Consider the following 27,663-nt stretch of genomic DNA (forward strand, 5'->3'; position numbering starts at 1 on the left):
TGACTTTTTTCCACTGATGTTAAGCAATATGGCTGGGTCGCTTCCCCATCCCTAACCCGTGACTGACCCTAAAAGATTGACATGACCCCCATTCAGTGCTATTAAAATTCTTATACAGGAACTACAATTAATAACAAGATCCCTGTCCTAATTCCCATAATACCCTGCTATTGAAAAGGCAAAGCTTGACCCATCTAGTCCCCTTGCTGTCTTGCAGAAAGTAAAGCTGTAGCACGGGTATATCTGTGTTTTTTGCTTGTTTTTCTCCCACGGTTTGAGCCGCAGACTTTCTATTAGGTTGTGGGTTTTTGATGCATTTTCTGAAAGAGCACCAAAAGTGCTGCATGTTGTATCTTATAATAGAAAGTCTATGGGACTGCAGCTAAAAACCCACGGCTAAAAGGCACAAAATATGCACCATATGGCCAAACCCCAGTGCAGCAGTGTGAAGCCGGTCTTAAAGTAAACCTGTGGGTTTCCCATGTATAGGATCATAAGGAAATTAACACCTTCTACTCGCGGCAAAGGGTTTTTTATTTATTATTTATTTATTTAGAGGATTGCAACAGATAACAAGGGAAAATACTGACCCCACATTTGGCACCTTTCGGGGAGCTAGGCGGGAGCTGGTACCTGTTTTTGACAGGTACCCATCCCCACTTCTGAGAGATCTCGCTGAGGCACATTTAGAAAATGCTGCATTCAGAAAGCGCAGCGCACTTCGCACATGCACAGTAGGGAACTGGCTGTTAAGCCAAAAGGCTTCACTGCCGGGTTCCCTTACCACGAATGGCTGAGCCAATGGAAACATTGGCTGGGGTGCCGACATTGCGGGTGTCCAGGACAGGTAATGGTCCTAATACAAGCAGCTTCAGTATGTGTAGCTGATGACTTTTATTTTTTTTACTGGCGGGGAGGGGGGGGGGGGGGGCGGAACTCCTCTTTAACAACTTCAGCCCTGGAAGATTTGGCTGCTCAATGACCAGAGCACTTTTTGCGATACTGCACTGTGTCATTTTAGCTGTCAATTGCACGTGCGACGCTGTACCCAAACAAAATTGATGTCCTTTTTTTCCCACAAATAGAGCTTTCTTTTGGTGGTATTTGATCGCCTCTGGGGTTTTTATTTTTTGCGCTATAAACAAGAAAAGAGCGACAATTTTGAAAAAAACACAATATTTTGTACTCTTTGCCGTAATAAATAGCCCCAATTATTATTTTTTTTAAAAAGCGCATTTTTTCCTCAGTTTAGGCCGATATGTATTCTTCTACATATTTTTGGTAAAAAAAAATTCAAAAAGCGTTTATTGATTGGTTTGCGCAACAGTCATAGAGTCTACAAAATAGGGGATAGACTTATGGCATTTTTATTATCATTTTTTTTTTCACTAGTAATGGCGGCGATCTGTGATTTTTATCGAGACTGTGACATTATGGCAGACACATCAGCCACTTTTGACACATTTTTGGGTTGATTGACAATTATACAGTGATCAGTGCTAAAAAAAAAAAATGCACTGATTGCTGTATAAATGTCACTGGCAGGGAAGGGGTTAACATTAGGGGGCGATCAAGGGGTTAACTGTGTTCCCTATGTGTGTGTTCTAACTGTGGGGGAGGGGACTGACGGGGGGGGGGGGGGGGAGATGAGAGATTGTGGTTCCCAGCTCGTAAGAACTCACTATCATCTAGGGCTTGCTCCCCTCAAGCTCTGTTGATAATCTTTAATGAGACAGGCCTTGTCTGGTAGACCGGCTATGAGATAGGAGGAGTGTTTAGACACAGATTCCTGAGCAGGAAGTGGAGACTGCACATGTAATGAGTAAATATGGCTGCCACCATGTACATCTATAAGTACAAACTGTACGTAGAATAGAAACAAAGATTTTTCAAAGTATGTTGTACAGTACACAAAGATAATGTAGAGTACAATGAGCTGATCTCTTTCCCATATTTATGTAAAAAATAAAAATATATAGTCCTCCTTTAAGGATCCCTGGCATCTTTTTTCAGGATGGACGCCTTCGGCCAGGTGACCAGCTGCTCTCAGTCAATAAAGACTCGCTGATAGGTGTCACCAACGAGGAAGCCAAGAGGATACTGAACAGGTCCAGGCTCAGGTGGGTTCGAACCCAGATTGTCTGAAATTATTTAGCCCAACTCAAGTTAAGAACCCCCTGGCAATGTTGATGTTGGGGAGATTTCTCATCACTTTCAATCAGGGCAGGAAGTGATGTGAAATCTCTCCAATGGGGACATCCTTTGGTGGAGAAGGGAATAAAAAATGTTGACAGTGATTTTTATTGCTTTTGTGCCTTGGTGACAACTGCCCCCCCCCCCCCCCCCATTTACTGCATAGGTGTCACCTGTACTGCAAGTGTGAATGCTTATTTTTGGCCAGGTTATTATTAAAGAGAAGTTTTACCTTTAAAATGGTTATAAACCCTTAAATATACCCAGTGAAACGATTGGCCTCAGGTGATACACAGAGATGAAACAAATCCTCCTACATAAGTTGTATCTGTTAATCTGCAGTCCTCTCTTCTCAACGGCCATATAAAATGCAGAATTGATATAGCTTATCTGAGCTGTCAGAAAACAGGGGGTGGAGAGCTGAAGTTACACTCTGCAGAGCTCATTGAGGAGACCTCTGAGAGGTGATTGGAGGGAAGGGGGCACACTCCCCCCCCCCCCCGTTCACACAGCACACAGGAACAGAGCTGAGGTTCAATCAGCTGGAGGTCCTGCCCCCTGTCACCTTTTTTCTCTTGGTGTCAGGAAAACTTGTCATAAGTTATTCATGCTGATAACAGGAATGGGCCAGCAGACAAAAATGACACTTAGTGCTCCTAATTGAGACACGCACACACTTTAGAGGGATATGCTTTGTTCATATTTCAAGTCTGAGGTTTCCAACCCCTTTCTGCCTTTCTGCCCCATAATGTGTGAGTGGGCCCTTAAAGGGGTTAAAAAGGTAAGTGTTTTTTCATCTTAATGCATCCTATGCATTAATGTGAAAAAACACCTGACCGGCCCCCAGCCCCCCCCCCCCTGTTTTACTTACCTGAACCCTCAAACTTGTCCCATGGGGGCGCGTCGTCGCTCGGCTAGGGTGTTCTCGGCTGTTGATTGGATAGATTGATAGCAGCGCAGCCATTGGTTCCCACTGCTGACGATCAAATCCTATGACGCGGCCCCCGGGGGGGGCCTAGTCCTGCATTCGGCATCTATGGACGCTGAAAGCTGGACTTAGGAGCGCGCCCACAAGGTAACCCTCCCTGGGAGATCGCTTCTCCCAGGGGGTTATCTAAAGCTTGGAGGAGCCGAGAGAGCCGCAGAGGGACCCAAGAAGACGAGGTTCAGGGGCCACTCTGTGCAAAACGAGCTGCACAGCAGAAGTAAGTATGATATGTTTGTTATTTAAAAAAATAAAAAAATAAAGGGACCTTTAGTATCACTTTAAAGTCCTCACTTACAATACAGGACTGCTGGTCCTGCATTGTAGGTGGTGATGTCAGAGTGTGGAGTAGAGAAAAGAAGGGGCTTTGGGGGCACCAGTCTCTTAGAGAGGAGAAAGTTTGCGAGAGTGAGGGATAAGGGAAGTACAACACTCAAGCCAAAAATGAACATTTAACCCTTGCAGTGTCGGGGTTGTTTTGAACTTCCTCCAAGGTTCTGCTATAATTCTAACCCATGCCATCCAAAACTGAATAAAAAAATGATGCTGGAGTTGGGCTATAATTTATTGACCAAGTGATGATCCATATTTGCTTCAACTAACACAACAGGAATTCCTAAAATTGGCAATTTCTGTACATGTTTTTATGTATTTCATAGTATTTATCATGTCGTGCAACTATTGCTGTATATAAAGGTTATGCAAGCACTGACTGACAAACCTTTTCTTGGTGGTCTTCTGGGAGCTCTGACTTCTCCAGATGTCTATTGGAACACTTTGCTTTCATCACCTGTGTTCTGCACAAGTGGTAAAAATTAACAAAATTGTGTTTATACCAAAATGCAGAAAGTTTCTGACTTTCAGCTTGTGCTAGTTGTGTCAATGTTACTCTGTCGTACTTAAAGTATTACTAAACCCAGGACCCTGCATTCACTATATCTGGTCTCCCACAGTACACAGAACATGAGAACGCAATTGTTTTACTAACTATAAACTGCAAAATACCTTTTCTCATCAGTAGAGAAAGTTTTGTGACTTCTATCAGTGCTTGGTTAAAGCTTGTAGGAGGGGTTTCCAGGCCTATGATGCTGCCGGACCCCTGACCCTCTGTCTGGACAGTGCTTATTGGCCCTGTGCTGATCACATGCACCCTCCTCCCCTCAAAAAACTCTAGCAATGCACACCAAACTGAACATGTGCAGCTTGCCCCAAAGGCTCTGTTCTATCCGCATTGTGTAAAATGCTGTTTGATCCTGTCTTTTATGAGACAGGATCAAACAGCATTTTACACAATGCGGAGGATTAACCCCATAGGGTCCGCAGTGAGTGTAAGAAGCATGCTTTACTACACATACAGACTGATTTTACTGTTGTGGGTTTAGTAACACTTTAATGGGTGATTATAATTTTGCATTATATAGGAATGCTTTCTGTATGGCTTAACGCGGACTTATTTAATAAAAATCACTGTGCAAATCCTTCCGTTACTGAATACGGTATGGATGGTGACAGAGGGGCAACCCCACCACATATTGCTCCTGTTAGTACAGATGAACTGTTCTGGCAGAGTTGACATGCTTGTTTGGTTTGTTGAGGGTAGAAGACTGGGAGCGACCAGCCCTAGTCAGTGGCCCTTTTCTGGGTGAAGCTCACAATTTGTGTAGATTGCCTATGGTAGCAGCGTACCGTACATAAGCAAATTTTGGGCAGAGGACCTCAGAACCTTTATGCATTATGTTGTCCTTCTGTTATATTCTTCAGGAGTTTATTTTGTCTTCTAAGACAGGACAGTTGCATCGATGTGTCCTTTATCCCGAATGCATTGCGGATGCTAGGAGGCAGTAGTTCTGCGCCACTGCAGCACAGGATTCTGGGAAACGGACTGCCCTCCTGCAGGCTGAAAGTCCATGTCCGATCTCCAGAGGTGAGAAATGCATTGCTTCGATTCAGTAGGACAAAGAACACTTGGCAGACTTTTGTAGGCCATGGTAACCAGTGATAATGAGAATCTGTTTTTTTTATAGGGTGCTAAAGCAACTCCCTACTTCTGCTATTTGGGACATCAAGCAAAGTTTATGATCTTCTTTTATGTGTTCACCTGATTTTACTACAAGAATTAAAAGACTGAAATACACTTTTCTATATGTAAACTTTTAGATCAGCCTTTCCCAACCAGAGTTCTGCTGAACTCCTAAAGTTCCTTCAGAGTTTGTAGGGTTTTCTTGAATTGTGGCTGATTGACCTCTCATTTGATGATGCCTTCTTAATTCTTGCTTCAATGCCACCTGGCAGAGCCAACAACCAGACGCCAATTATCTCTTTAGCAATCGGTAATGCTGGCTGTGTGACCGCCAATGTAAGGGGTATCATTCCCAGTGATCATCAATGTAAAGGACATTCTTTCCAATAATCACCAATGTAAGGGGCATTCATCTCACTAATCCCCAATGTATGGGGCATTCTTCCCACTTACTACCAATGTATGGGGCATTCTTCCCACTTACTACCAATGTATGGGGCATTCTTCCCACTCACTACCAATTTATGGGGCATTCTTCCCGCTGACCACAAATGTAAGGGGTATTCATCCCACTAATCCCGAATGTAGGGGGCATTCTTCCCACTGACCTCCAAAAAAGGGGCATTCTTCCCACTGATCACCAATGTAAGGGGCATCATTCTCAGTGACCTCCAATCTAATAATTATTTTTATAGTGTCAACAGTTTGTACAGTGCTTTACAACGTTAGGGCAGACAGTACAATTACAATACAATTCAATACAGGAGAAATCTGAGGGCCCTGTTCGTTAGAGCTTACAATGTAAGAGGGAGGGTCAAGTGATACAAAAGGTAATAACTGTGGGGGATGAGCTGACGAAGAAAGTAAAAGTACAGTAGTTAGGTAGGGGCAAAATAGGCTTCTCTGAAGAGAGGTTTTCAGGGATTGCCTAAAAGTGGTTTCATTGGTTAGGAAGGGACATGTTTTGGAGATGTTGCAGAGCTTGAGGTGGCAAGCTTTGGAAAGTGAATGGATGTGGGGCATTCTTTACACTGACCACCAATATAAATATGATTCTTCCCACTGACCACCAATATAAGAGAATTCTCCTCACTGAAGACCAATGTGAGGACATTCTTCCTACTAATCACCATTGTAAGGATCATTCTTCCCACTGAGCAACAATGTAAGGGCAATGTTCCCACTGGCACTTAATGTAGAGGACATTCTTCCCACTGACCACCAATGTAGAGGACATTCTTCCCACTGACCACCAATGTAGAGGACATTCTTCCCACTGACCACCAATGTAAGGGGCATTCTTCCCACTGATCACCAATGTAGAGGACATTCTTCCCACTGACCACCAATGTAAGGGGCATTCTTCCCACTGACTACCAGTGTGAGAATATTCCTCCCACTAATCACCAATGTAAGAAGCATTCTTCACACTGGCCACCAATTAATTATTTTTAGCAGGGGTTCCCTGAGACCTGAATATTTTTTTCGAGGGGTAAAAAGGTCTGAAAGACCATTTTAATTGACTGCTGGCATAAGGTCGATATACACTCCAACAAAATAAATTATCTAAATTTGTACAGCGAATATCGCCATGAGGATACAGACACCCAGACCCGACTTCCACCCAAAGTGCTTGTAGATGTAACTCACCAGACCTGATTGACCGCACAGAGAGAATTTAGATCAATATGCGCTTATTGTGTGCAATTCAAGCCAAAGGATGGTCCAAGGACAACCTATTGCTCTTCTGACAGGCCCAACTGATCCCACATACTGGTTTACCATAACAGGTCCCATATAGGTCCAAGGATTACTCTAATGGAATACTGAACATCAATACTACCACGAAAAAATTAATTTCAGATAGTACAAGTACATTCCACAATAGTTTTGTATAGATATACGCAATACAATTGCTCACAATAAATAAATCATAAAACTGATGTCAATTATGAAATGCATATGAAGGAGAATTATAGATTGACCCTTTATCTCCTTTTTTTTTTTAACATGAGCTGCTTGTCCTGCAGTTTTATACATTTATTGTATTGATTTTCTTGTGAAACTTTGTATTACATACTGTATCTAATTAAAACTGGATGGTGAATGGTACTTGTACTTGCCTGAGGTTTTCTTTTGGTGCTGTTGATGTTCCGTATTACATTGGAGTATTCTATGGATCTTTATAGGACCTGGGATGTAATTCAGGCAGAAGAATGGTCTAGGGGCCACGATGCTATTCATGTTTGGTGTTATATTTGAGCAATCCACTGATCTATATGGAACCTGGTGTGGCAGACCGTTTGTAGGAGTGTTCTTAGTGTCAGGATGTCCCCACACCAATCTTCTTCTTGAATTACACACTGTGAGTGCATATTGAGCTCATTCCCTCTGTTGGGACAATATGGTCTAGTGAAGTACTGAAAGCACCAAGGTGGAGCTCACTTCTCATATCTGCATCCTTATTTGTAGATTAATTTATATATTTTTTCTGAGTAACTCTCCTTTGTTGCATTTCAGTGCCGACATGAAAACAACGTGCCTTCACCATCCCCTGATATCTGTCCTCCTGAACTAACCATTTCAGGTAAGACTCACAGAGGGTGGTGTAATTTCAATAAGAACACATTTGAATTTATTACAGTAACACTGACCTGTTCTATAATTCGATTTGTAAATACGCCCTCTAGTGGTCATTAGTATGACAGAGACGGGGCGGACTGACAACTCATGGGGCCCTGGGCAGTAGGAGATTATGAGGCCCCTGGGCAACAGGAGATTATGGGGCCCCCAGGCAATAGATTATGGAGCCACACAGTATACACACTCAGACACACAATATACACACACTGTGTATATACACACAGAATACACACACAGAAAAGGTACTGGAGAGGCGGGGCAGCTATATATTAAAAAACACAGATTTTCACATACTGTCCCTGGTTTTATTGAGGCTGGCAACCCTGATGGTGCCCCTTAGTGGCATGCCCGAGGGCCCGAATGGTCAGTCCACCCCTGGTCAGAGAGTGTTGTTAGCTTCCCTGTTGAATGACTGGTCCGGTAGTATAAGTGGAATTAGTTCTTGCTCTGCTGAAAGTTAGAAGAAAATTGGGACATTTTGCTTAGCATTGTCAGCCTGAATCAAGATCATCATATAAGCAACATTTCTTCACTGGGGATCCTGCTAGTAACAGCACTTCCTGTTTTGTGCTGACATTACTAACCATCTGCCTAACAATTAGCAGCTGAAATGTCCACCCGCTGAGTGCATTTCATCATTTGGCCATTGGACTGCTTAAAATGTCTGTTAGATAGACAGCCCATCGGCCAACTAGAGGAGCTTGCATGGGAGAATGACATCGCTACTGGTAATTGCAAGGCAATGGCTTAGCATTATTATCCTGCAACAAGAAGTGCTGTTACTGGTGAAATCCTAAGAAAAGCAACATTGTAAGTCCTTGTACACACGGTCGGAGATTCCGACAACCAAATCCGTCGGATTTTGTCCGACGGATCTTTTCCGAAACACACGGTCGGACAAAGTTGTCGGAAAATCCGATCTTTCAGAACGTGATGACGTAATTTCGTTACGATGGGACTACGTTCAGGCTAGTAGCCAATAGCTTTGATGTAGGAATTTGATCTGAGCATGCGTGGCACTTTGTCCGATCGGAATTCTCTACACATGATCGGAGTATGTCCGATCGGAGCATTTTGTCGGAAAATATTTCCGGCAAGTTGGAAAATTTGGTCCGACGGATATTCCGACAGAAACAGTCCGATGCAGACCACACACAGTCGGAATATCCAACAAAATGCTCCGATCGGACACATTCCGTCGCAATCTCCGATCGTGTGTACAAGGGCTAATAGTTTTTTTTTTGTTGCTTAATAAACCTGTCTATAGTGACACAATGCCAATCATACTGAGAAATAGTTTTTCGGACTTATGAGTTCAATTTTGAATTTGGAGGAGTATTTTTTTATTTTTTTGTTCCAATCCATAAAGTGTCAAATTTTATGGTAGATATTGACTAAGACAGGGTCGTCTTAACATATGGGCTAACCTGGGCACTGCCCAGGGGACCCAGGAGCATGGGGGCCCCCTGCAGTCCCTCCTACCCATTCAAGTTTCCGGCAGTCCTCCAGCACTTTGCAGGGCTTAAGGGGAACCCCCAAGGTGGAGCATTTTACTACTACTGCTGCTTGTTTGGGGCGATGTGTACTGCTTGGGATGAATAGAAGAGGACTGTACAGTGCCCTCCTGCCCAACCTGTACTGTGCCCTTCTGCCCACCCTGTACTGTGTACAGACATATATACAGGCCACTGATAGGCTGGGAGAGGCATTTATGGCAGAGGGGCAGTGTGTACAGGGAGGGGGATAGTGTGTACAGGAGAAAAGGAGGCCAGTGTATACAGGGGGACAGTGTGTAGAGAGGGTGGGGCAGCCATGCTCATTATGTAGCATAATTTAGCCACACCCACTTTCTTCTGCATGTGCCATAGGTTACCATCTCCATGGTATGGTCCCCGGTGCATTACTTTGCCCAGGGGCCCATGATGCTATTAAGATGGCACTGGACTAAGATCGAGAGCAGTTCTCATTGTTTAATTCTGCATTTCAGTTCCTGTATCCTCACCGATTCACAGGCCATCAGCCCTCAAGCAGAAAGTTCTGTTGGATCCTCACGTCCGGATCAAAGAGGAGAAACTGGAACTGGTGAGTCCTATAAAGAGATTTGGGGCCTTGGGTCATTCTCTGTACATACAAACGATGGATTTTATATGACCCAAGACTAACCAGTCATTATTCTGCCCTCCAGGTCTTGCAGTTTCTGAGGTTGGAGGTCCCAGAAGAAAAGAGGAGAGAAATCCATCGGCGCCTGATCACTGACTGCCAGGGCACCATTGCCTATGGAGGTATCTGATTATGTTATAGGTTACGCTAGCCATTTACATATAATATATTATAGCAAGTTAGGAGTGTAGACTTAAACTCTTTAAAATGCCAATTTCTGACTAGTGTTCTTTGATCAAAATTGTATTAAAAATAATAAAACAATGTTGCTTTATAAGCATGTATAGACAATTGTGTAGCTCCATAAAGATACAGTTACAAGCACTCTAAATAAATGTTCATCACATATTTATTTTGAAGACAGCATCATCTTAGTCCGAGAATACCCATGTTTTAGGGCCTTGCAGGGACCCTTCCTCTAGGCAGTCGTGTGCCTTATATGCCCTATTAATCCCCAAAATGCCCGTATTCTTTGACTGTTGTGACTTTGTCTTCATATTAAATAGGTGATACACATTTATTTGGTGTGCTTGTGACTTTGTTTCTTTGAATTGAGTTTTGGCATGGTACTATCCATTGCAATCACATTAAGCAATCATTTAAAGGTCAAGTACAAAAAGGAGTTCAGCTTCCAAATTTGATGTTTATTGAGTTGATCTCTTCTGCTCAGACTTGCTGCAGGTTCTCCGTGACTGTCTGCAGGATGAATTGGAGGAGGCAAGCCTAGATGCCAGCTGCCTGCTCTTCACCCATTGTGAAGTGGCCAACTTACTCGACACCTCCGCGTTCCACTCCCTGGTCACCAAGGTACGCCACTGCCTGCCATTACCTTATGGACACCTATTATGGGTGGAGCTTCAACCTGTCATTTCCTGACTGTCACCTATTATGGGTGCGGTTATAACTTTTTATTGGGAGATAAGAGTGTGGGTCACTTACTATTGCCTTGACTTTGGAGTGAATGGGGGTACATGAAAAGGACATTGTTTGGAATGAATCTGAATGTGATATATTATAGGTGCAAATGTTCTAAAGACAGTTAATATAAAATCATTTTGTGCTTAAAATAAAATGCTGTCTTTTTTTGACCCTCTAGGTCAGCTATATACTGTAGGTTGCAATTATTCTTTTTTTTTTAGCAAATGGTGTGCTAATGGGGGGGATACTTAGACCAGAATTTGCATTCTTCCTTTCCATGTCAGGTGTTTTAAAGTGAGAAACTCAATGAGCAAACTTGTCATGGAGGCTGCCATTGCTGACCTCTCCATCTGAAAATTCTTGTTTCCCGGCTGTAATGCTCAGCCTCTTTCTTCAGTATCTTAAGTCAGCCCTTGACGTGAGCTTCAGGTATTGGGCGACCTGAGCTAAAATTAAATAATTGGGATGAGAGGGAAGAATGTTTCATACATTTATGGTCAGTATATTTCCCATTCAGGGGTGAACAGAATGCCACTCTTAGACACTCTTAGACAGGTAAAAAGATGATGGGTGTCATGCTGCTGGCTCTACGAAGTGGCATTCTACCCAGGATTATGCAGGCACCATCAGGTGAGAGGTCAATCAGCCACAGCATCAGGCACATCACCTGGGACATCCAATGGCAAATCAAATGGTGGAAGGCATGCTAGAAATGTCCTCTGCTTCCCTATTATTGGAAACTCAGTAAAAAGTTGCTTTGTTCAGCCAATACTGAAAGACGGGTTAATTTCCAGAAAGGGAGCATTCTTGAGAGTGCAACTATAGAGGTCGCAAACCATGCAACTGCTCTGAGGCCCCATCAATGTTTAGCTATACAGTTATTTTTGGTATTTCAATAAAATGACTGTATATTTAGTTCTGGAACAACTTCATAATTGCTATTTTGTATTAGTGTAGTCATCATCTTTCAGATGGAGATTGGAGAGACTGGGGGCCCCTTAGTTGTTTTGCTATGGGGCCCCATCACATATAGGGCTGATTTACTAAAACTGGAGAGTGTAAAATCTGGTGCAGCTATGCATAAAAACCAATCAGCTTCCAGTTTTTTTTTTCACAGCTTAATTGAGTAAGCTTAAGTTAGAAGCTGATTGGCTACCTTGCGAAGCTGTACAAGATTTTGCACTCTCTGGTTTAGTAAATCAACCCCATAGTGTCCTGAACATTCTATAAAGAAATATGAAACTTGTGTTACTGTTTATAGAATGTATCCATTATATTTCTAATTTTGACATTCCTATCCAAATATTTGCAGGAGGAAGACATACCAAGGTTCTCTGACAGCTTAGAACTGGAACAGCTGCAGGATGAGGTGTCAGAATTGAGGCAAGAGGTCCGCCGTCTGAAGGTGAATGTTTGTTAGTTTAGGAGGTTATTGTTACAGAGTAGTTCCAAAGTCAATGCCTGCAAAGAAGTAGGTAGGGATAAAGTAGCTTATTTTAGCCAAGTTTTAGTTAGGCTGAGGAAATTTGGGGAAGTTGGGGAAATTTGACCTCCCTTCTTCTCTAATGCCCTGTACACATGGTTGGACTTTCTGACGGAAAATGTGCGATCGGACTGTGTTGTCGGAAATTCAGATCGTCTGTGGGCTCCATCTGACTTTTTCTGACACACAAAGTTTGAGATCTAGATCTAAAATTTTCCGACAACAAAATCTGATCGTTGAAATTCTGATCGTGTGTACACAATTCCGACGCACAAAGTGCCACGCATGCTCAGAATAAATTACGAGACGAAAGCTATTGGCCTCTTTATAGTCCCACGTCACCTTGTTCTGAACGATCGGATTTTCCGACAACTTTGTGCGACCTTGTGTATGCAAGACAACTTTGGGCCAAAATCCGTCGGAAAAAATCCGACGAATTTTGTTGTCAGAATGTCCGACCGAGTGTACAGGGCATAAGAGACACAAAAAGCAGTAACATTTTTGTCAACAAACACATGCCAGTGATATAGAAAGCTTATTGGTGGGTGGAATTGTCTTTTGTTTTGTATAATTTAAGTTTGGTTGCATTTTCAGGCGCTGCTGGTAGAAGTGGAAACCAGTAAGAAAGTGACAGAAGAGGAACTCCAAAGGATGAACCAGGTGAGCACAATCTTTCCAAGCCTTCAACCCTACCTCAAGCCAAGACGCGCTATTTAGTTATGGGCAGAGCATGGAAGGCACCTTTTCAGGTTTTTATTGCTGTCTTTGTCCTTGTTGGGGAGATTTACCCAAATTAACTCTTTTTCTCCCTCATCAATGAGGGAGAATGAAGACTGTAATATTAAAGCCTGAAGAAACAGGCCAGAAATCTTAATATATAATTCTGGACATGTTATAGAAAGTCCTGGGACTCCTATCCGAGAACCGATGTCTTCACAACAAACTGGAGGTGGCTGACGTGGCTCAGCATCAGGCGCACAGTGCTGAACATGACTATGAGGAGGTCATTCATCTTCTGGAGACTGAAATTACAGAGCTTAAGAAACAGTTGTCAGGGAAGAAGACGATGACTCTGGAAGTCAACGAAGTAAGAGAATATTGCTGTATCTTCACATACCAACATCAATTATCATTAGGCATTCACAAGGATTTCATTAACGTTAAAATACTAGTAGTGCTCAAGTATACAAATTTTGGTCAGGCATACAGTAGATACTGACCAATGTTAATACAATGCATAGGCGTGCACATAGGGTGTAGCAGGGCATACCCTAATCACCCTGTGTTGGGCAGATTCCCCCCGCTGCTTGGCCGCAGAGAAAGGGACTGGGGAATCTCTGTCCTCAGTCCCTTTCTTTGTCTCAAAAGTGAGACATCAGCGGTCTGTTTGAACCCCTGATATTTTACCAGAGCCCCCCAATGGGGCACTTTAAAAAATTGTAAAATAAAACATTAATAAAAAATTATTGTATAAAAATATTGTAATTGTAAAAATTTAATAATACAAAAAAAAATGTAAAAAAGAAACTGACACCAATCTCTACTACTGACAATGTCCACTGCTCTCCTGACACGGTCCATTGCCCTACTGCCCGATATATTTATACACTCAGACGCATGTGTGTTTGAGTTTTGGGGTACACACCCTAATGCAAAAGGCTGTGCACACCTATGATACAATGTACAAACCATGGTAAAAAATAACACATTGTAATGAATTTCTGGCAAATGGTAGGTGCTTTTATAATCTTTGGAAATGGTCTATCAAACTGAGCAAATAAAAAAGTTACTCTCCCTTGGACAATCTAAATCTACTGGCTTGTACACGCTATCCTACATTTACCAAAATATAGAATTTTGTTTTCAACTATTTTAGAACTCCTTTGGATAAAAATTTGTTTCAGCCCTATTGCATTCTCTACTAAAGATGTTATGTTGTATAGAGAAAACCGTAATGTATCCCATACCAGCAGACAAAAAAATAACAATTAAGGTAGAAAGGCGTGACTAAAGATAAACTATAAGGAGTTGTAATATAAAAAAAAAAAAAAAAGCTTTTTATTGAGTCAAGTCATTTTTAACAGAATTTTTTAAAATGGTGTCCCCTTTTTAGGGCTTGGATTTAAACAGACGGTTATCATTGTCAGACTGTCAGTTGCGCAAATCGGAAATCTCTCGCAAACACCTGGAAGTGTCCAATAAGAAACTACTCAACTTTGTACAGGTAAGTTAATTAACTGTCAAGACTCACTTCAACTTCCACCGAACATCTTTCACTCGGTCTTGCACCCTTCTGTTTACTATGTCATTGCTGTGTTCATTTTCCAGTGTCTGTTTTTATATGGATACATGCTCAGTCACCTTCCAACCATTTTTTCATCACTGCACCTTCCCAACCATTCCAGATCAATGTCCCATACAGTCTACATCGCTGCACTTCTGTCTTCTCCCTACTGGTTCAGCTCACTGCACCTGTCTTTTCCAACTGGTCCAACCCAATGCACCTCTGTCTTCTGTTTCCTCCCAAATGGTTTATATCACTGAGATGGTACAGTGATGTAGACTAGTTTTCTTTACTTAATCAGTGTATATCCCCACACCTTGAACCCCCACCAAACATCTGTCATGTTGCATCTATTGTCCATATACATCTTCCAGTGTCTATCTTTATATGGATACATGTTCAGTCTACTGTCTACTATTTTTGCATACCACACCTTCCCAACCATTGCAGGCTAATGTCCAAACCAGTCTACATCACTGCACTTCTGTCTTCTCCCATCTGGTCCAACTCACTGCAGCTCTGTCTTCTCCTAACCAGTCCAACTCTCTGCACCTCTGTCTTCTCCTAACTGGTCCAACTCTGTGCACCTCTGTCTTCTCCTAACTGGTCCAACTCTATGCACCTCTGTCTTCTCCTAACTGGTCCAACTCTATGCACCTCTGTCTTCTCCTAACTGGTCCAACTCTCTGCACCTCTGTCTTCTCCTAACTGGTTCAACTCTCTGCACCTCTGTCTTCTCCTAACTGGTTCAACTCTCTGCACCTCTGTCTTCTCCTAACTGGTCCAACTCTCTGCACCTCTGTCTTCTGCTAACTGGTTCAACTCTCTGCACCTCTGTCTTCTCCTAACTGGTTCAACTCTCGGCACTTCTGTCTTCTCCTAACTGGTCCAACTCACTGCACCTATGTCTTCTTCAACCGGTTCAACTCTTTGCACCTCTGTCTTCTCCTAACTGGTTCAAATCTCTCCACCTCTGTCTTCTCCTAAGCAGTCCAACTCTCTGCACCTCTGTCTTCTCCTAACTGGTCCAACTCTCTGCACCTCTGTCTTCTCCTAAGCAGTCCAACTCTCTCCACCTCTGTCTTCTCCTAAGCAGTCCAACTCTCTGCACCCTTGTCTTCTCCTAACTGTTCCAACTCTCTACACCTCTGCCTTCTCCTAAGCGGTCCAACTCACTGCACCTATGTCTTCTTCAACTGGTCCAACTCTTTGCACCTCTGTCTTCCCCCAATCAGTATACATCACTGAGATGGTGTGGTGATGTAGATTAGTTTTCTTTTCCCAATCAGTCTACATCTGCACACAATGGTCTGTATTGCTTTCTTTCCTAAACAATCTACCTCACCGCATCTCTCTCTTCTTCCAAATGGTTTTTCCCCACTGCACCTTCTCCCAACCATGTACCAGACCTAATCATATCACCTTTCACCTTTATCGCCTAAATTTTCTCTACATGTGTTTCCTACTATACATCATCACCTCCTATTTTCTGTGATTCTTTTTGTCACTGTATTTGCTTCCATTGGTCAAAGCCTTCTCTACTCCCTGATCTCAATATCTATGCACTCTAATAGGGATCCTCTTGCTCTCAAGACAAGAGGTTACATTGTTGATGTTCAATTTTTTCATGTAGATTTTTTCAAGTTTACACAATCTTTCTTTTTCTTTTTCAAGAAAATTCAGACACTTTTAACTTCAGTCCAGCTACATGATGAGAAAAGGTAAGTTTTCCAATTTTGTATGGCATAAGGTTAGTGATGCAATACTTGATCCTGGTCTGATTGAGTGACATGCAAAAATTGGGCTGTGTGGGGAATTCTTTAGGTTGACAAATATCAAGAGGCTGTTATTACACACATTTCCTAGCTTTTGGGAAATATCTGTACAATCGATCACTGATTGTTAGTGATGGACGAACTTCCGACGGGACGTTTTGCGAACGCGGCCAAAAGTTCACGAACCGCAAAGTTCGTGGTGGACCCCATTGACTTTAATGGCAGGCTAACCTTAAAAACCTACAGGTCATATTTTCAGCCACAAAATACTTACTAGCTGTGAACACATAGTCCCACCACATGGCCACTGACATAACAAGTATTAAGTGAATCTGGGATCGACAACGACAAGCATTCTTTTTTTTATCTGTGAAATTTTGACAATTCAGGAGCGCGTGAAGGCTATGGAGGAGAGGCAAGGTCAGGGCAGGCTATGAAGGGGGTGCAGGAGATGATCAGTGCCACAGTCAGGGCAGCGCAGTTCTGTGCCAGTGTCCCAGTGTGCCAACCTGTGCTTGAGCCCCTGACCCCCTCCCTCTGACTGGCCCTTATCCCCACCTATGCAGGGCTCCACTGCAATGGTCTGGAGGTGCCAGTCCAGTGCTGATCCTCAGCCATGGTGCTGGCACTGCCTGCTGATTGGCTTCTCCGCTGCTATCTCCCTCACTGTCTGAAACCAGCACCGCGATAGAAACTGATAACTGACACTAGCACCGTGATAGAGAGCACTGACACTAGCACCGTGATAGAGAGCACTGACACCAGCACCGAGATAGAGAGCACTGACACCAGCACCGTGATAGAGAGCACTGACACCAGCACCGAGATCGAGAGCACTGACACCAGCACCGTGATAGAGAGCACTGACACCAGCACCGTGATAGAGAGCACTAACACCAGCACCGTGATAGAGAGCACTGACACCAGCACCGTGATAGAGAGCACTGACACCAGCACCAAGATAGAGAGCACTGACACCAGCACTGAGCTAGTGATTTGTGTCACTACAGTCTGTCCCTGCTCCACACAGCAACCTCTCCCTACACTGACAAAAGACAGAATGTAAAATGGCCACCAGATCAGGTCTATTTATAAGGTAGGGGAAATGTCCAATTGTCCATGTGCTGAAATGTTTTAATTGGCTGTCCTGTACCCCATGATGGATGTGTCATCATGGGTCAAAGTTCTTTAACAATGTAAACGCATATGTCCACCAGGCGAACCGCAAGGCCATCCCTACTGATTGTTCCCTTTTCAATGAAGAAGAGGGAAACATTTTACACTGTGCTTGTGTCATATTTATTCATATAGTACATGAATGCAGAACCTGGCAGTGGGTCCTAGCATAACACCTACCAAATGTTATTTGCAGCCTTAAATCATGAAGTTTAGGATCTCTCTTAGGAATGACCTACCTTTAGATAAATGTAATCCACTGGATTAAATTAAATTCACTTTGATTTCCTCTAAAAACGATGTAATAACCTATTGTTTTTGCTGTTATCCAGAGGTATACACTCACCGGCCACTTTATAAGGTACATCTGTTCAATTGCTTGGTAACACAAATTACTAATCAGCCAATCACATGTCAGCAACTCAATGCATTAAGGCATCTAGACGTGGTGAAGACGATTTGCTGAAATTCAAACCAAGCATCAGAATGGAGAAGAAAGGGAATTTAGGTGGCTTTGAACATAGCATGGTTGTTGGTGCCAGAAGGCCTGGTCTGAGTATTTCAAAATCTGCTGATCCACTGGGATTTCCACGCACATCCATCTCTCGGATTTACAGAGAATGGTCCAAAAAAGAGAAAATATCCAGTGAGAATATTGTGTGGGGGAAAATGTCTTGTTGATGTCAGAGGTCAGAGGAGAATGGTTCAGACTGGTTACTGGTTAAAGATGATAGAAATGCAACAGTAACTCAAAAAACCACTTGTTACAACCAAAGTATGCAGAATACCATCTCTGAATGCACAACACATCGAACCTTGAAGCAGATGTCTTGTTTTGCCCCCCCCCCCCCCCCCCAAAAAATAATATAGCACCAGCCGCCACTGGTGGAAAAACACTTGTGGGTTTAGCCAATCATTTTTTTGTAGAATTCTCCTTTAATGGGGGCATTGCAGGGGCTGTGTCCTATGCTTAAATACTTATGCTAATAGGTGTCCCTCATTCCCATCTCAGCAAGTTGGGAGGTGTGCAATAGGATACAAATTGAATGGCTTATATAGGGTTGTCCTCATATATCATAGTTTCGCTAAATACAAAGGGGTTTGTACAATCAGAATGTCGTGTATATTTGCACTGTAAAAGTTCCTCTTTCTTGTAGGTGTGAAGAAGTGGAGACCAGCTATGACGGCAATGCGTTGAATGCCTGCTTGCCCTCTGCTCAGCTGCTGGTTACAGAAGTCAGCGATATCCTAGAATCTTGTAATGGTAAGATACCCATGTGCACGCTATCTATATCCTGCAAAGACTCCACTTTGATACTGATAGCAATAGACTAACCATACAATTTTTCCGTTAACTTGTTTAGTTTTAATGTGCAACTAAACCCAAGAACAAAAATGTAACATAATGCAGCTTACACGTTATTAGAAGTGGTGACTTCATTCGTTTTATTTTTTTTAGCTAAGAAAATTTTCAGCAAGTTCAGAAAATACAGGTACATCTCCAAAAAATTTGAATATCATCAAAAAGTTAATTTATTTCAGTAATTCAAAAGGTGAAACTCATATATTATATAGATTTATTACACACACAGCGATATATTTCAAGTGTTTCTTTCTTTTAATTTTGATTATGGCTTACAGCTAGTGAAAACCCCAAATTCAGTATATTAGAAAATTAGAATATTGTGAAAAGTTTAATATTGTAGAATCATGGTGTCACACTCTAATCAACGCAAAAACACCTGTAAAGGTTTCCAGAGCCTTTATATGGTCTCTCAGTCTGGTTCAGTATGTTAGGGAAGACGGCTGACTTGACAGTTGTCCATAAGACAGTCATTGACACCGGACACAAGGTCATTGCTAAAGAAGCTGGCTGCTCACAGAGTGCTGTATCCAAGCATATTAATGGTAAGTTGAGTGGAACGTAAATGTGTGATAGAAAAATGTGCAGGGATAACCGCAGCCTTGAGAGGATACTGAAGAAAAGGCCATTGAAGAATTTATGGGGGATTCACAAGGAGTGGACTATGCCTGGTGTCAGTGTTTCAAGAGCCACCACACACAGATGTATCCAGGACAAGGGGTACAACTGTCACATTCCTTGTGTCAAGCCACTTCTGAACCAGAGACACCGTCAGAAGCTTCTTACCTGGGCTAAGGAGAAAAAGAAACTGAACTGGTCTAAAGTTATTTTTGGATCCACGTAAATTTTGCATTTCATTTGGAAATCAAGGTCCCAGACAGTGGCGTCACTGGGGGAGGGCAGACATCATCAAGTAGAGAAAATATGGCACAACGGTGACATTACCAAGAACTGGATGTCCCTCCAAAATTTATGAAAAGACGAGAAGAAAACTGGTCAGGGAGGCTGCCAAGAGGCCTACAGCAACATTAAAGGCGCTTCAGAAATATCTGGTAAGTACTGGCTGTGTGGTACATGTAACAACAATCTCCCGTATTCTTCATGTGTCTGGGCTATGGGGTAGAGTGGCAAGACAGAAGCCTTTTCTTACGAAGAAAAACATCCAAGCCTGGCCAAATTTTGCAAAAACACATCTGAAGTCTCCTAAATGCATGTGGGAAAATGTGTTATGATCTGATGAAACCAAGGTTGAACTTTTTGGCCATAATTCCAAAAGATATTTTTAGTGCAAAAACACTGCACATCCCCAAAATAACGCCATACCCACTGTGAATCATGGTGGTAGCATTGTGCTTTGGGGCTGTTTTTCTTTCGCTGGAACATGGGCCTTAGTTAAGGTAGAGGGAATTATGAACCATTCCAAATACCAGTCAATATTGGCACAAAACCTTCATTGTTCTGCTAGAAATCTGAACATGAAAAGGAACTTCATCTTTCAGCATGACCCAAAGCATACATCCAAATGAACAAAGGAGTGGCTTCTCCAGAAGAAGATTAAAGGTTTAGAATGGCCCAGCTGTATCCCAGACCTGAATACCATTGAAAATCTGTGGGGTGATATGAAGAGGACTATGCAAAGGAAATGCCCTCGCAATCTGAAAGATTTGGAGTGTTTTTGCAAAGAGTGGGCAAATATTGCCAAGTCAAGAAGTGCCATGTTGATAGACTCAGACCCAAAAAGACTTGGTGCTGTAATAAAATCAAAAGGTGCTTCAACAAAGTATTAGTGTAAGGGTGTGCACACTTATGCAACCATATTATTTAATTTTTTTGTTTTTACTTCCCTCAACCTAAAAGATTTCAGTTTGTTGTTTAATTGAGTTGTACAGTTTATAGGTCACATTAAAGGTGGAAAAAGTTCTGAAATGATTTATCTTTGTCTCATTTTTTTACATCCCGGAAACCTGACATTTTAACAGGGGTGTGTAGACTTTTTATAGCCACTGTATACTGTAGGTATAGTAGCTGACTGAACCGCCCACCCTGAACTGGTCTGGACACCATCCCTAGTGAGGCCACTGGTCCTAGAGTCTGGAGGAAGAGTGGAGAGGCACAGAATCCAAGTTGTATGAGGTCCAGTGTGAAGTTATCTCAGTCAGTGATGATTTGGGGAGTCATGTCATCTGCTGGTGTTGGTCCACTGTGTTTTATCAAGTCCAAAGTCATCACAGCCCTCTATCAGGAAATTCTACAGCACTTCATGCTTCCCTCTGCTGACCAGCTTTATGGAGGTGCTGATTTCATTTTTCCAGCAGTACTTGGCTCCTGCCCACACTGCCAAATGTACCAATACCTGATTTAATGATCATGGTATCACTGTGCTTGGCTGGCCAGCAAGCCCACCTGACCTAAACACCATAGAGAAGCTGTGGGCTATTGTCAAGAGGAAGATGAGACATCAGACCCAACAATGAAGTCAAGCTGAAGGCCGCTATCAAAGCAACCTGGGCTTCCATACCACCTCAGCCATGCCACAGACTGATTGCCTCCATGCCACGCCACAGTAATTCATGCAAAAGGAGCCCCGACCAAGTATTGAGTGCATACTATACTGTACATGGACATACTTGTCAGTAAGCCAGCATTTCTGTATTAAAAAATCCTTTTTTTTATCGGTTTTATGTAATATTCAAATTTTCTGAGATACTGAATTTTGGATTTCATTAGCTGTAAGCCATAAATATCAAAATTAAAAAAAAGAAATGCTTGAAATATATCACTCTGTGTGTAATGAACCTATATATAATATGAGTTTCACTTTTTGAATTGAATTACTGAAATAAATGAATTTGTTGATGATATTCAAATTTTTGGAGATGCACCTATACCTGCACTAAAAGCACTTCCAAGCTCTCTGTAAGATCTTCTGTAGACTACAGATCCACCAACCATGGAGATGAAGAGAAGAGGATGTCTTTGTAGTTCAAAGAATTAGCGCAGCCTACAGTAACAACCATGGCTTTCTTAGTAGATACAGTGATAGAGCGTTTTCACCCTAGGATAGGAAGTGTGTTACTGGCAGGATCACCAGGTAAAAAATAAGTGAAAAAAAATAAAGAAATCCAATGCAGCCACCACATCTAAGGACTGATAAGCTTCATTACATTCCATGTTTGTGTCTGGGTTTGAATCCATTTGAATATTAGGTTGGCAACCTTTGCACCTCAAAGGATTTTACAATCTTTTTAGGCTGCAATAAGGATGAGTGTATGAATGAATGAATGAATGAAATACTTATATAGCGCACAATGCGAACTGAATCGCCTCTAGGCGCTGTGTATGTGTATGTGTATGTAGAATTGAAGCACCACACTGATATTCAAGTCCAGATTCATGTTTATTTCAATGGCCACTTTTTTAACAAAGCCAACGCATTTTGAGGTTTGTAACTCTGCCCCATACATTGGGGCTTAAAAAAGGCTGCTAGAACCAGCTGCTGACAGATGATGAGCAATCCTACAACTCTGTCATAACAATACCCCTGAATTGCGTTGGTTTTGTAAACAATTGGTCTTTTGAATCCACTTGTATCTGGGCTTGAATATTACAGTGTTGTGCTTCATTTTTAGATCGACTTAAAATGGTTGTACACCCTGTACAACCACTTTTACCTACAGGTAAGCCTATATTAAGGCTTACCTATAGGTGCTGGAAATATTTCCTAAACCTCCATGGTTTAGGAGATATTTATAATAAAGCCATGTGCTGATGTCTGCGGTGCATGCGCACTTTAGAAAGGGCAGATTGTGCCGCGAGTGAAGTCACGCGACTCCGGGCAGTCACGGAGCCAAATTTTGTGGCCCTGGAAGGAAGAGGGGTGGACGTTCGCTGCTAGTGGGGACAGCGGTGACATTGCAGGCTTTGGTTTCAGGTAATTGACACATAATGGGCTACTTTGCGATGCATAGTAGCCCATTATGCTTTACCTTTGCAGGGAATGAAAGAGGAAGTAAAACCCATCGGGGTTTACTTCCTTTTTAAGCTGGCTATGTGCTAGTAGAATTTTGGACATCATTTTTTGCTTTAAGAACGGCTGATTTTGTAATCATTAGTGGGGTCAAAACTATGTTAATCTTCAACCACAGTGATGATAAAATTAGAAGGCGAGGGATGCAAAATTTTTGTTGCACAAACAAATTTCTAGCAGTGTATGGAGTTTTTATTTGGTAAAGTCCATTCGTTCCAAAAAAAAAAAAAATGTTAAAACCAAATTACATTTTGAAGTACTTTTGAATAAAATTTGTCAAGCTGGTGAATGTACTGAGAATTTTTGTACAAATTTTTTTGGGAAATCTTCTAGTGCATGGCCAACTTTTATCCTGAAAAATGTTTTCTGTCCCCGTCAGTGGCATAGCATGGGCAGGGCCACAAGAGCAGTTGCCCCAGGTGCAAAATTCTGTTGCGAAAAGGTGGGAGGTTGGTCTGTGTGCACTCCTGTTCTGTCAGCGGCATGTTCACTCCTCTCTCTACCTCTTAGACTGCATGGGCAGGTCTGGGTGGGCAGTTCAGGGTTGGAATGGGCGGAGTTGAGAACACTGAGCAGCTTGCTCCCGCTGAGTATGTGGCAGTGCGTTGCTCATTTATACCGTAATAATATGATGATATTGTCATTTCAGCCTGTCCACTTTCTTGTGCTGACCCCCAAATGAACAGGCGGCGATCACACGAATCAGGGTGAGTTATGTTATGGGACACGCGCAGACAATGTTTAACGGTCAGTTTAACTTATATATATCTATATATATCTATATATATATATATATATATATATATATATATATATATATATATATACACACACACACAATATTCTCAAAAGTATTGGGGTGCCTGCCTTTACATGCACATACACTTTAATGGAATCCCGGTCTTAGTCCGTAGGGTTCATTATTGAGTTGGCCCACCCTTTGCAGCTATAAACAGCTTCAACTCTTCTGGGAGGGCTGTCCACAAGGTTTAAGAGTGTGTCTATGGGAATGCTTGACCATTATTCCAGAAGCTAATTTGTGAGGTCAATGGCTGATGTTGAATGAGAAGGATTGGCCCCTTAGTTCCAGTGAAGGGAACTCTTAAGGCATCAGCATACCAAGACATTTTGGACAATTTCATGCTCCCAACTTTGTGGGAACAGTTTGGGGATGGCCCCTTCCTGTTCCAACATGACTGCGCACCAGTGCACAAAGCAAGGTCCATAAAGACATGGGTGAGCGAGTCCTGACTTCAACCTGATACAACACCTTTGGGATGAATTAGGGTGGAGACTGTGGGCCAGGCCTTCTCGTCAGTCTAACATCAGTGCCTGACCTCACAAATGCACTTCTGGAAGAATGGTCAAACATTCCCATAGACACACTCCTAAACCTTGTGGACAGCCTTCCCAGAAGAGTTGAAGCTGTTAGCCCTTGTACACACAGTCGGACATTCCGACTGAAAATGACCGATCGGACCGCGTTGTCGAATAATCCGACCGTGTGTGGGCTCCATCGGAGTGTTTCCGTCTGAATATCCGACGGACAAAGTTTTAGAGATGGGCTATAAAACTTTCCAACAACATGATCCGATCGGACTTTGTCTGATTGTGTGTAGAGAATTCCGATCGGACAAAGTACCACGCATGCTCAGATCAAATTCCTAGACCAAAGCTATTGGCTACTAGCCTGAACGTAGTCCCGTCATAACTAAATAACGTCATCATGTTATGTATGATTGGATTTTCCGACAACTTTGTCCGACCATGTGTGTATGCAACACAAATTTTGGACAAAATCTGACGGATTTTGTTGTCGGAATGTCTGACCGTGTGTACAAGGGCTTATAGCTGCAATGGGTGGGCTCAATATTGAACCGCACGGACTAAGAATGCGGTGCCATTAAAGTTCATGTGTGTGCAAAGGCAGATGTACCAATACTTTTGACAATAGAGTGTATATGGACTTTGATTTAGGAGACTTCATGTTTGGCACATTAAACTCTGTTTACTTATTTCGTTTTTTGTATGTTTTTGTTATATTCATTGACACTACATCATTTCACAATATTACAAAACGATAAAAATCCTGAATGAAACCTGTATTTTCTTTCCCACAGAGCCTCCAGTTCAAGTTGGCAATCTCCAACAAGAAGCACGCGGACGCACAGCCTTAGCTGCAGCGAGGAAGTGTTATACCTAACCAAAGGCTCAAAGGACAAGCCAAAATAGACATATGTGGCCTCTTGGTCTGCTGGTGGGTATGGACTACTCAGAGAACCTTAAAGTGGAAGTAAACCCTCCTATCGTTTTCAGCCAACGAATCTGCCATCTTGGCCTCTGTTTAATCTACAGCCATTGGATGGTTTGACAGTCTGGTTGAGAGCACAACCAATGGGAGGGTTAAATCCCCGGAATGTACCGGAAATGTAACGGTTATTTGAAACAGTTAACTGGGTGGGTTTACTTCCGCTTTAAAGCGAATAGGAGTACAAGTAATGAGAGCAAGTATGTTACACCAGCCATCTTAAAACAGCATTTTCCAAAGAAAGCTATTGTGGGTCCATGTCAAGAACAAATGGAGAACTAATGAATGGAAAAACTAATAAATGGAGAACTTATGAATGGAAAAACAAATGAATGGTCAACTCATAAATGGACAACTAAAGAATGGAGAACTACTGAATGTGCCAAATCTCTCACAATGCTAACTATGGCACAGGCAAGTGACATAAAAAACCAAGGCAGCTGAAGCAGGGCCATTTTATTTTTTATTTTTTTGTTGGTCCAGGTTACCGGACTACTTTATGATGGAAACAAGTTCAACAAAGACTCTAAATGCCTAAATGTTCAGTCCCTCCTATTCTATTCTCATACCGCTTTATCTGTTTACATAATCATAAGACAAACCTTCATCATTTCCCCTGGACTAAACATTTCTCTATTAATCGTCTCCATTAGTGATAGACAGGTCACAGCTCTGAGATGTGGTTTCTGGGTTTCTTATTGCTCATCATATGTAATCAAAGCCAATATGGAATGCCAGACTTCTTTAAAGCTCTAGCCACTACCAAAACCCCCCAAGCTTAAACCTGTTTTTTATTTAATGTTGAAATAAAAAAAATGTATTCTACGTATGTTATTTTATAAGGAAAAGTTTTGTGATGTTTGAAGATACTTAAAGTGGTTGTAAACCCTTACAACACACTTTGACCTACAGGTAAGCCTAGATTAAGGCTTACCTGTAGGTCTAAGAAGTATCTCCTAAACCTACACGGTTTAGGAGATATTTGCCGAAAGACAGGCACCGCTGTCTACGGCGCATGCGCCATAGACAGCGGTGCGCAGGCGCACTGAGTGTGTCGCAGTTAACGGCGATATGCCGCGAGTGGCGGCTCCCACGCGCATGCGCGGGAGTGATGTAATCGCGGCTCCGACGAATGACAGCGAGAGCAGCCAGACCCACCAAGAAGATGGAGGTTCCGGACTACAGGGGACAGCGGTGACTTCGCTGGCTCCTGTGTCAGGTAAGTGACACAAAATGGACTAGTATGCGATGTATAGTAGTCCATTATGCTTTACCTTTGCAGGGACTGCAAGAGGAAGTAAACCCATCAGGGTTTACTTCCTCTTTAAAATGTTTCTGTATGGAGGGTAGCAGGACTGTTATCCAGCCTACCTTGGGACTACAGATTTCTGATCAAGGTTCAAACGTCTTAGGTGCCTTTCACGTGGGACTTTACTGCCCCTTTGAAAAGCGATCCACTGTAGTTGAAGTCAATAGTAATGCATTACAAGCCAAATGCTTGCCACGAGGTTGTGGCGCGGTCCCACTGACTTTAATTGGCGCATTTGGCAAGCGACACCACCTGCTAAACACAACATGCTAAGTTACATTTGCCATACCAGGAAGCAAAGGTATTACACCACAGCAGTGTGAATGGACCTGAACAGCTTTCATGTTGATTCACAGTTGGGGGGGGGGAGGGGGTAAAACAGGCGATTGCCACCTGTGTGAACATTAGGCAGACACAATTGATGTGCGATTGTGTGATTAGATGTACAGTACTGTGCAAAATGTTTAGGCAGATGTGAAGAAATGCTGTAAATTAGGAATATATATTTTAATTGTTTATTTTGATCAATTTACACATGCAAAGTGAGCGAACAGAAGAAAAATATAATTTAAATCAATATTTGGTGTGGCTGCTCTTTGGCTGCAAACCAGCATACATTCTTATACTTGCACCCTTATTACACTTGCACAAATTCAGGGAATTTGTAGGATCAGAGTCAGGTGTAAGATTAACCAATTATACCAAGAAGGTGTTAATGACCATCAGTTTCAGATGTAGGTTGGAACACCGTCAATACCAGAAATAGAAACAGCTGTGTAGGAGGATTAAAACTGTGTGCGGAACAGCCAAACTCTGCTACTAAGGTGAGGTTGTGGAAGACCGTTTCATGTCACAGATCATACACCATGGCAAGACTGAGAAATGCAATAAGACACAAGGTAGGTATACTACATCAGCAAGGTCTCTCCCAGGCAAAGATTTAAGAGCAGTCTGGGGTGTCCTAGGCAAGACTAAAATTGGGCACCCACCCTCCCCCTCCTATGTAAATTTTCCCCACC

General features: G+C 42.4%; 1 protein-coding gene across 5 annotated transcripts in view; it reads left to right on the top strand.

The window, feature by feature from the left end:
* Positions 1 to 26,160, top strand: part of LOC143924932 (syntaxin-binding protein 4-like) — a 100,211-nt gene extending 74,051 nt beyond the window's left edge. For 3 of the 5 annotated variants that reach the window (XM_077449464.1, XM_077449460.1, XM_077449461.1), the window contains 14 exons: positions 2,014 to 2,120; positions 4,940 to 5,102; positions 7,719 to 7,785; positions 9,829 to 9,923; positions 10,027 to 10,123; positions 10,672 to 10,808; positions 12,232 to 12,324; positions 12,997 to 13,062; positions 13,301 to 13,489; positions 14,516 to 14,626; positions 16,361 to 16,407; positions 18,795 to 18,901; positions 23,677 to 23,734; positions 25,148 to 26,160. In XM_077449464.1, the coding sequence (XP_077305590.1) occupies positions 2,014 to 2,120; positions 4,940 to 5,102; positions 7,719 to 7,785; positions 9,829 to 9,923; positions 10,027 to 10,123; positions 10,672 to 10,808; positions 12,232 to 12,324; positions 12,997 to 13,062; positions 13,301 to 13,489; positions 14,516 to 14,626; positions 16,361 to 16,407; positions 18,795 to 18,901; positions 23,677 to 23,734; positions 25,148 to 25,259 (1,449 nt within the window). In that variant the 3' untranslated portion in view covers positions 25,260 to 26,160. The remainder of the gene's footprint in view (positions 1 to 2,013; positions 2,121 to 4,939; positions 5,103 to 7,718; positions 7,786 to 9,828; positions 9,924 to 10,026; positions 10,124 to 10,671; positions 10,809 to 12,231; positions 12,325 to 12,996; positions 13,063 to 13,300; positions 13,490 to 14,515; positions 14,627 to 16,360; positions 16,408 to 18,794; positions 18,902 to 23,676; positions 23,735 to 25,147) is intronic. The other 2 variants (XM_077449462.1, XM_077449463.1) reach the window with 1 other exon arrangement.
* The last annotated feature ends 1,503 nt before the right edge of the window (positions 26,161 to 27,663 follow it).

The sequence above is a fragment of the Lithobates pipiens genome, unplaced genomic scaffold (assembly GCF_037356315.1).
Source record: "Lithobates pipiens isolate NorthernLeopardFrog02 unplaced genomic scaffold, aLitPip1_a1.2 Scaffold_22, whole genome shotgun sequence".
NCBI classification, from domain to species: Eukaryota; Metazoa; Chordata; class Amphibia; order Anura; family Ranidae; genus Lithobates; species Lithobates pipiens.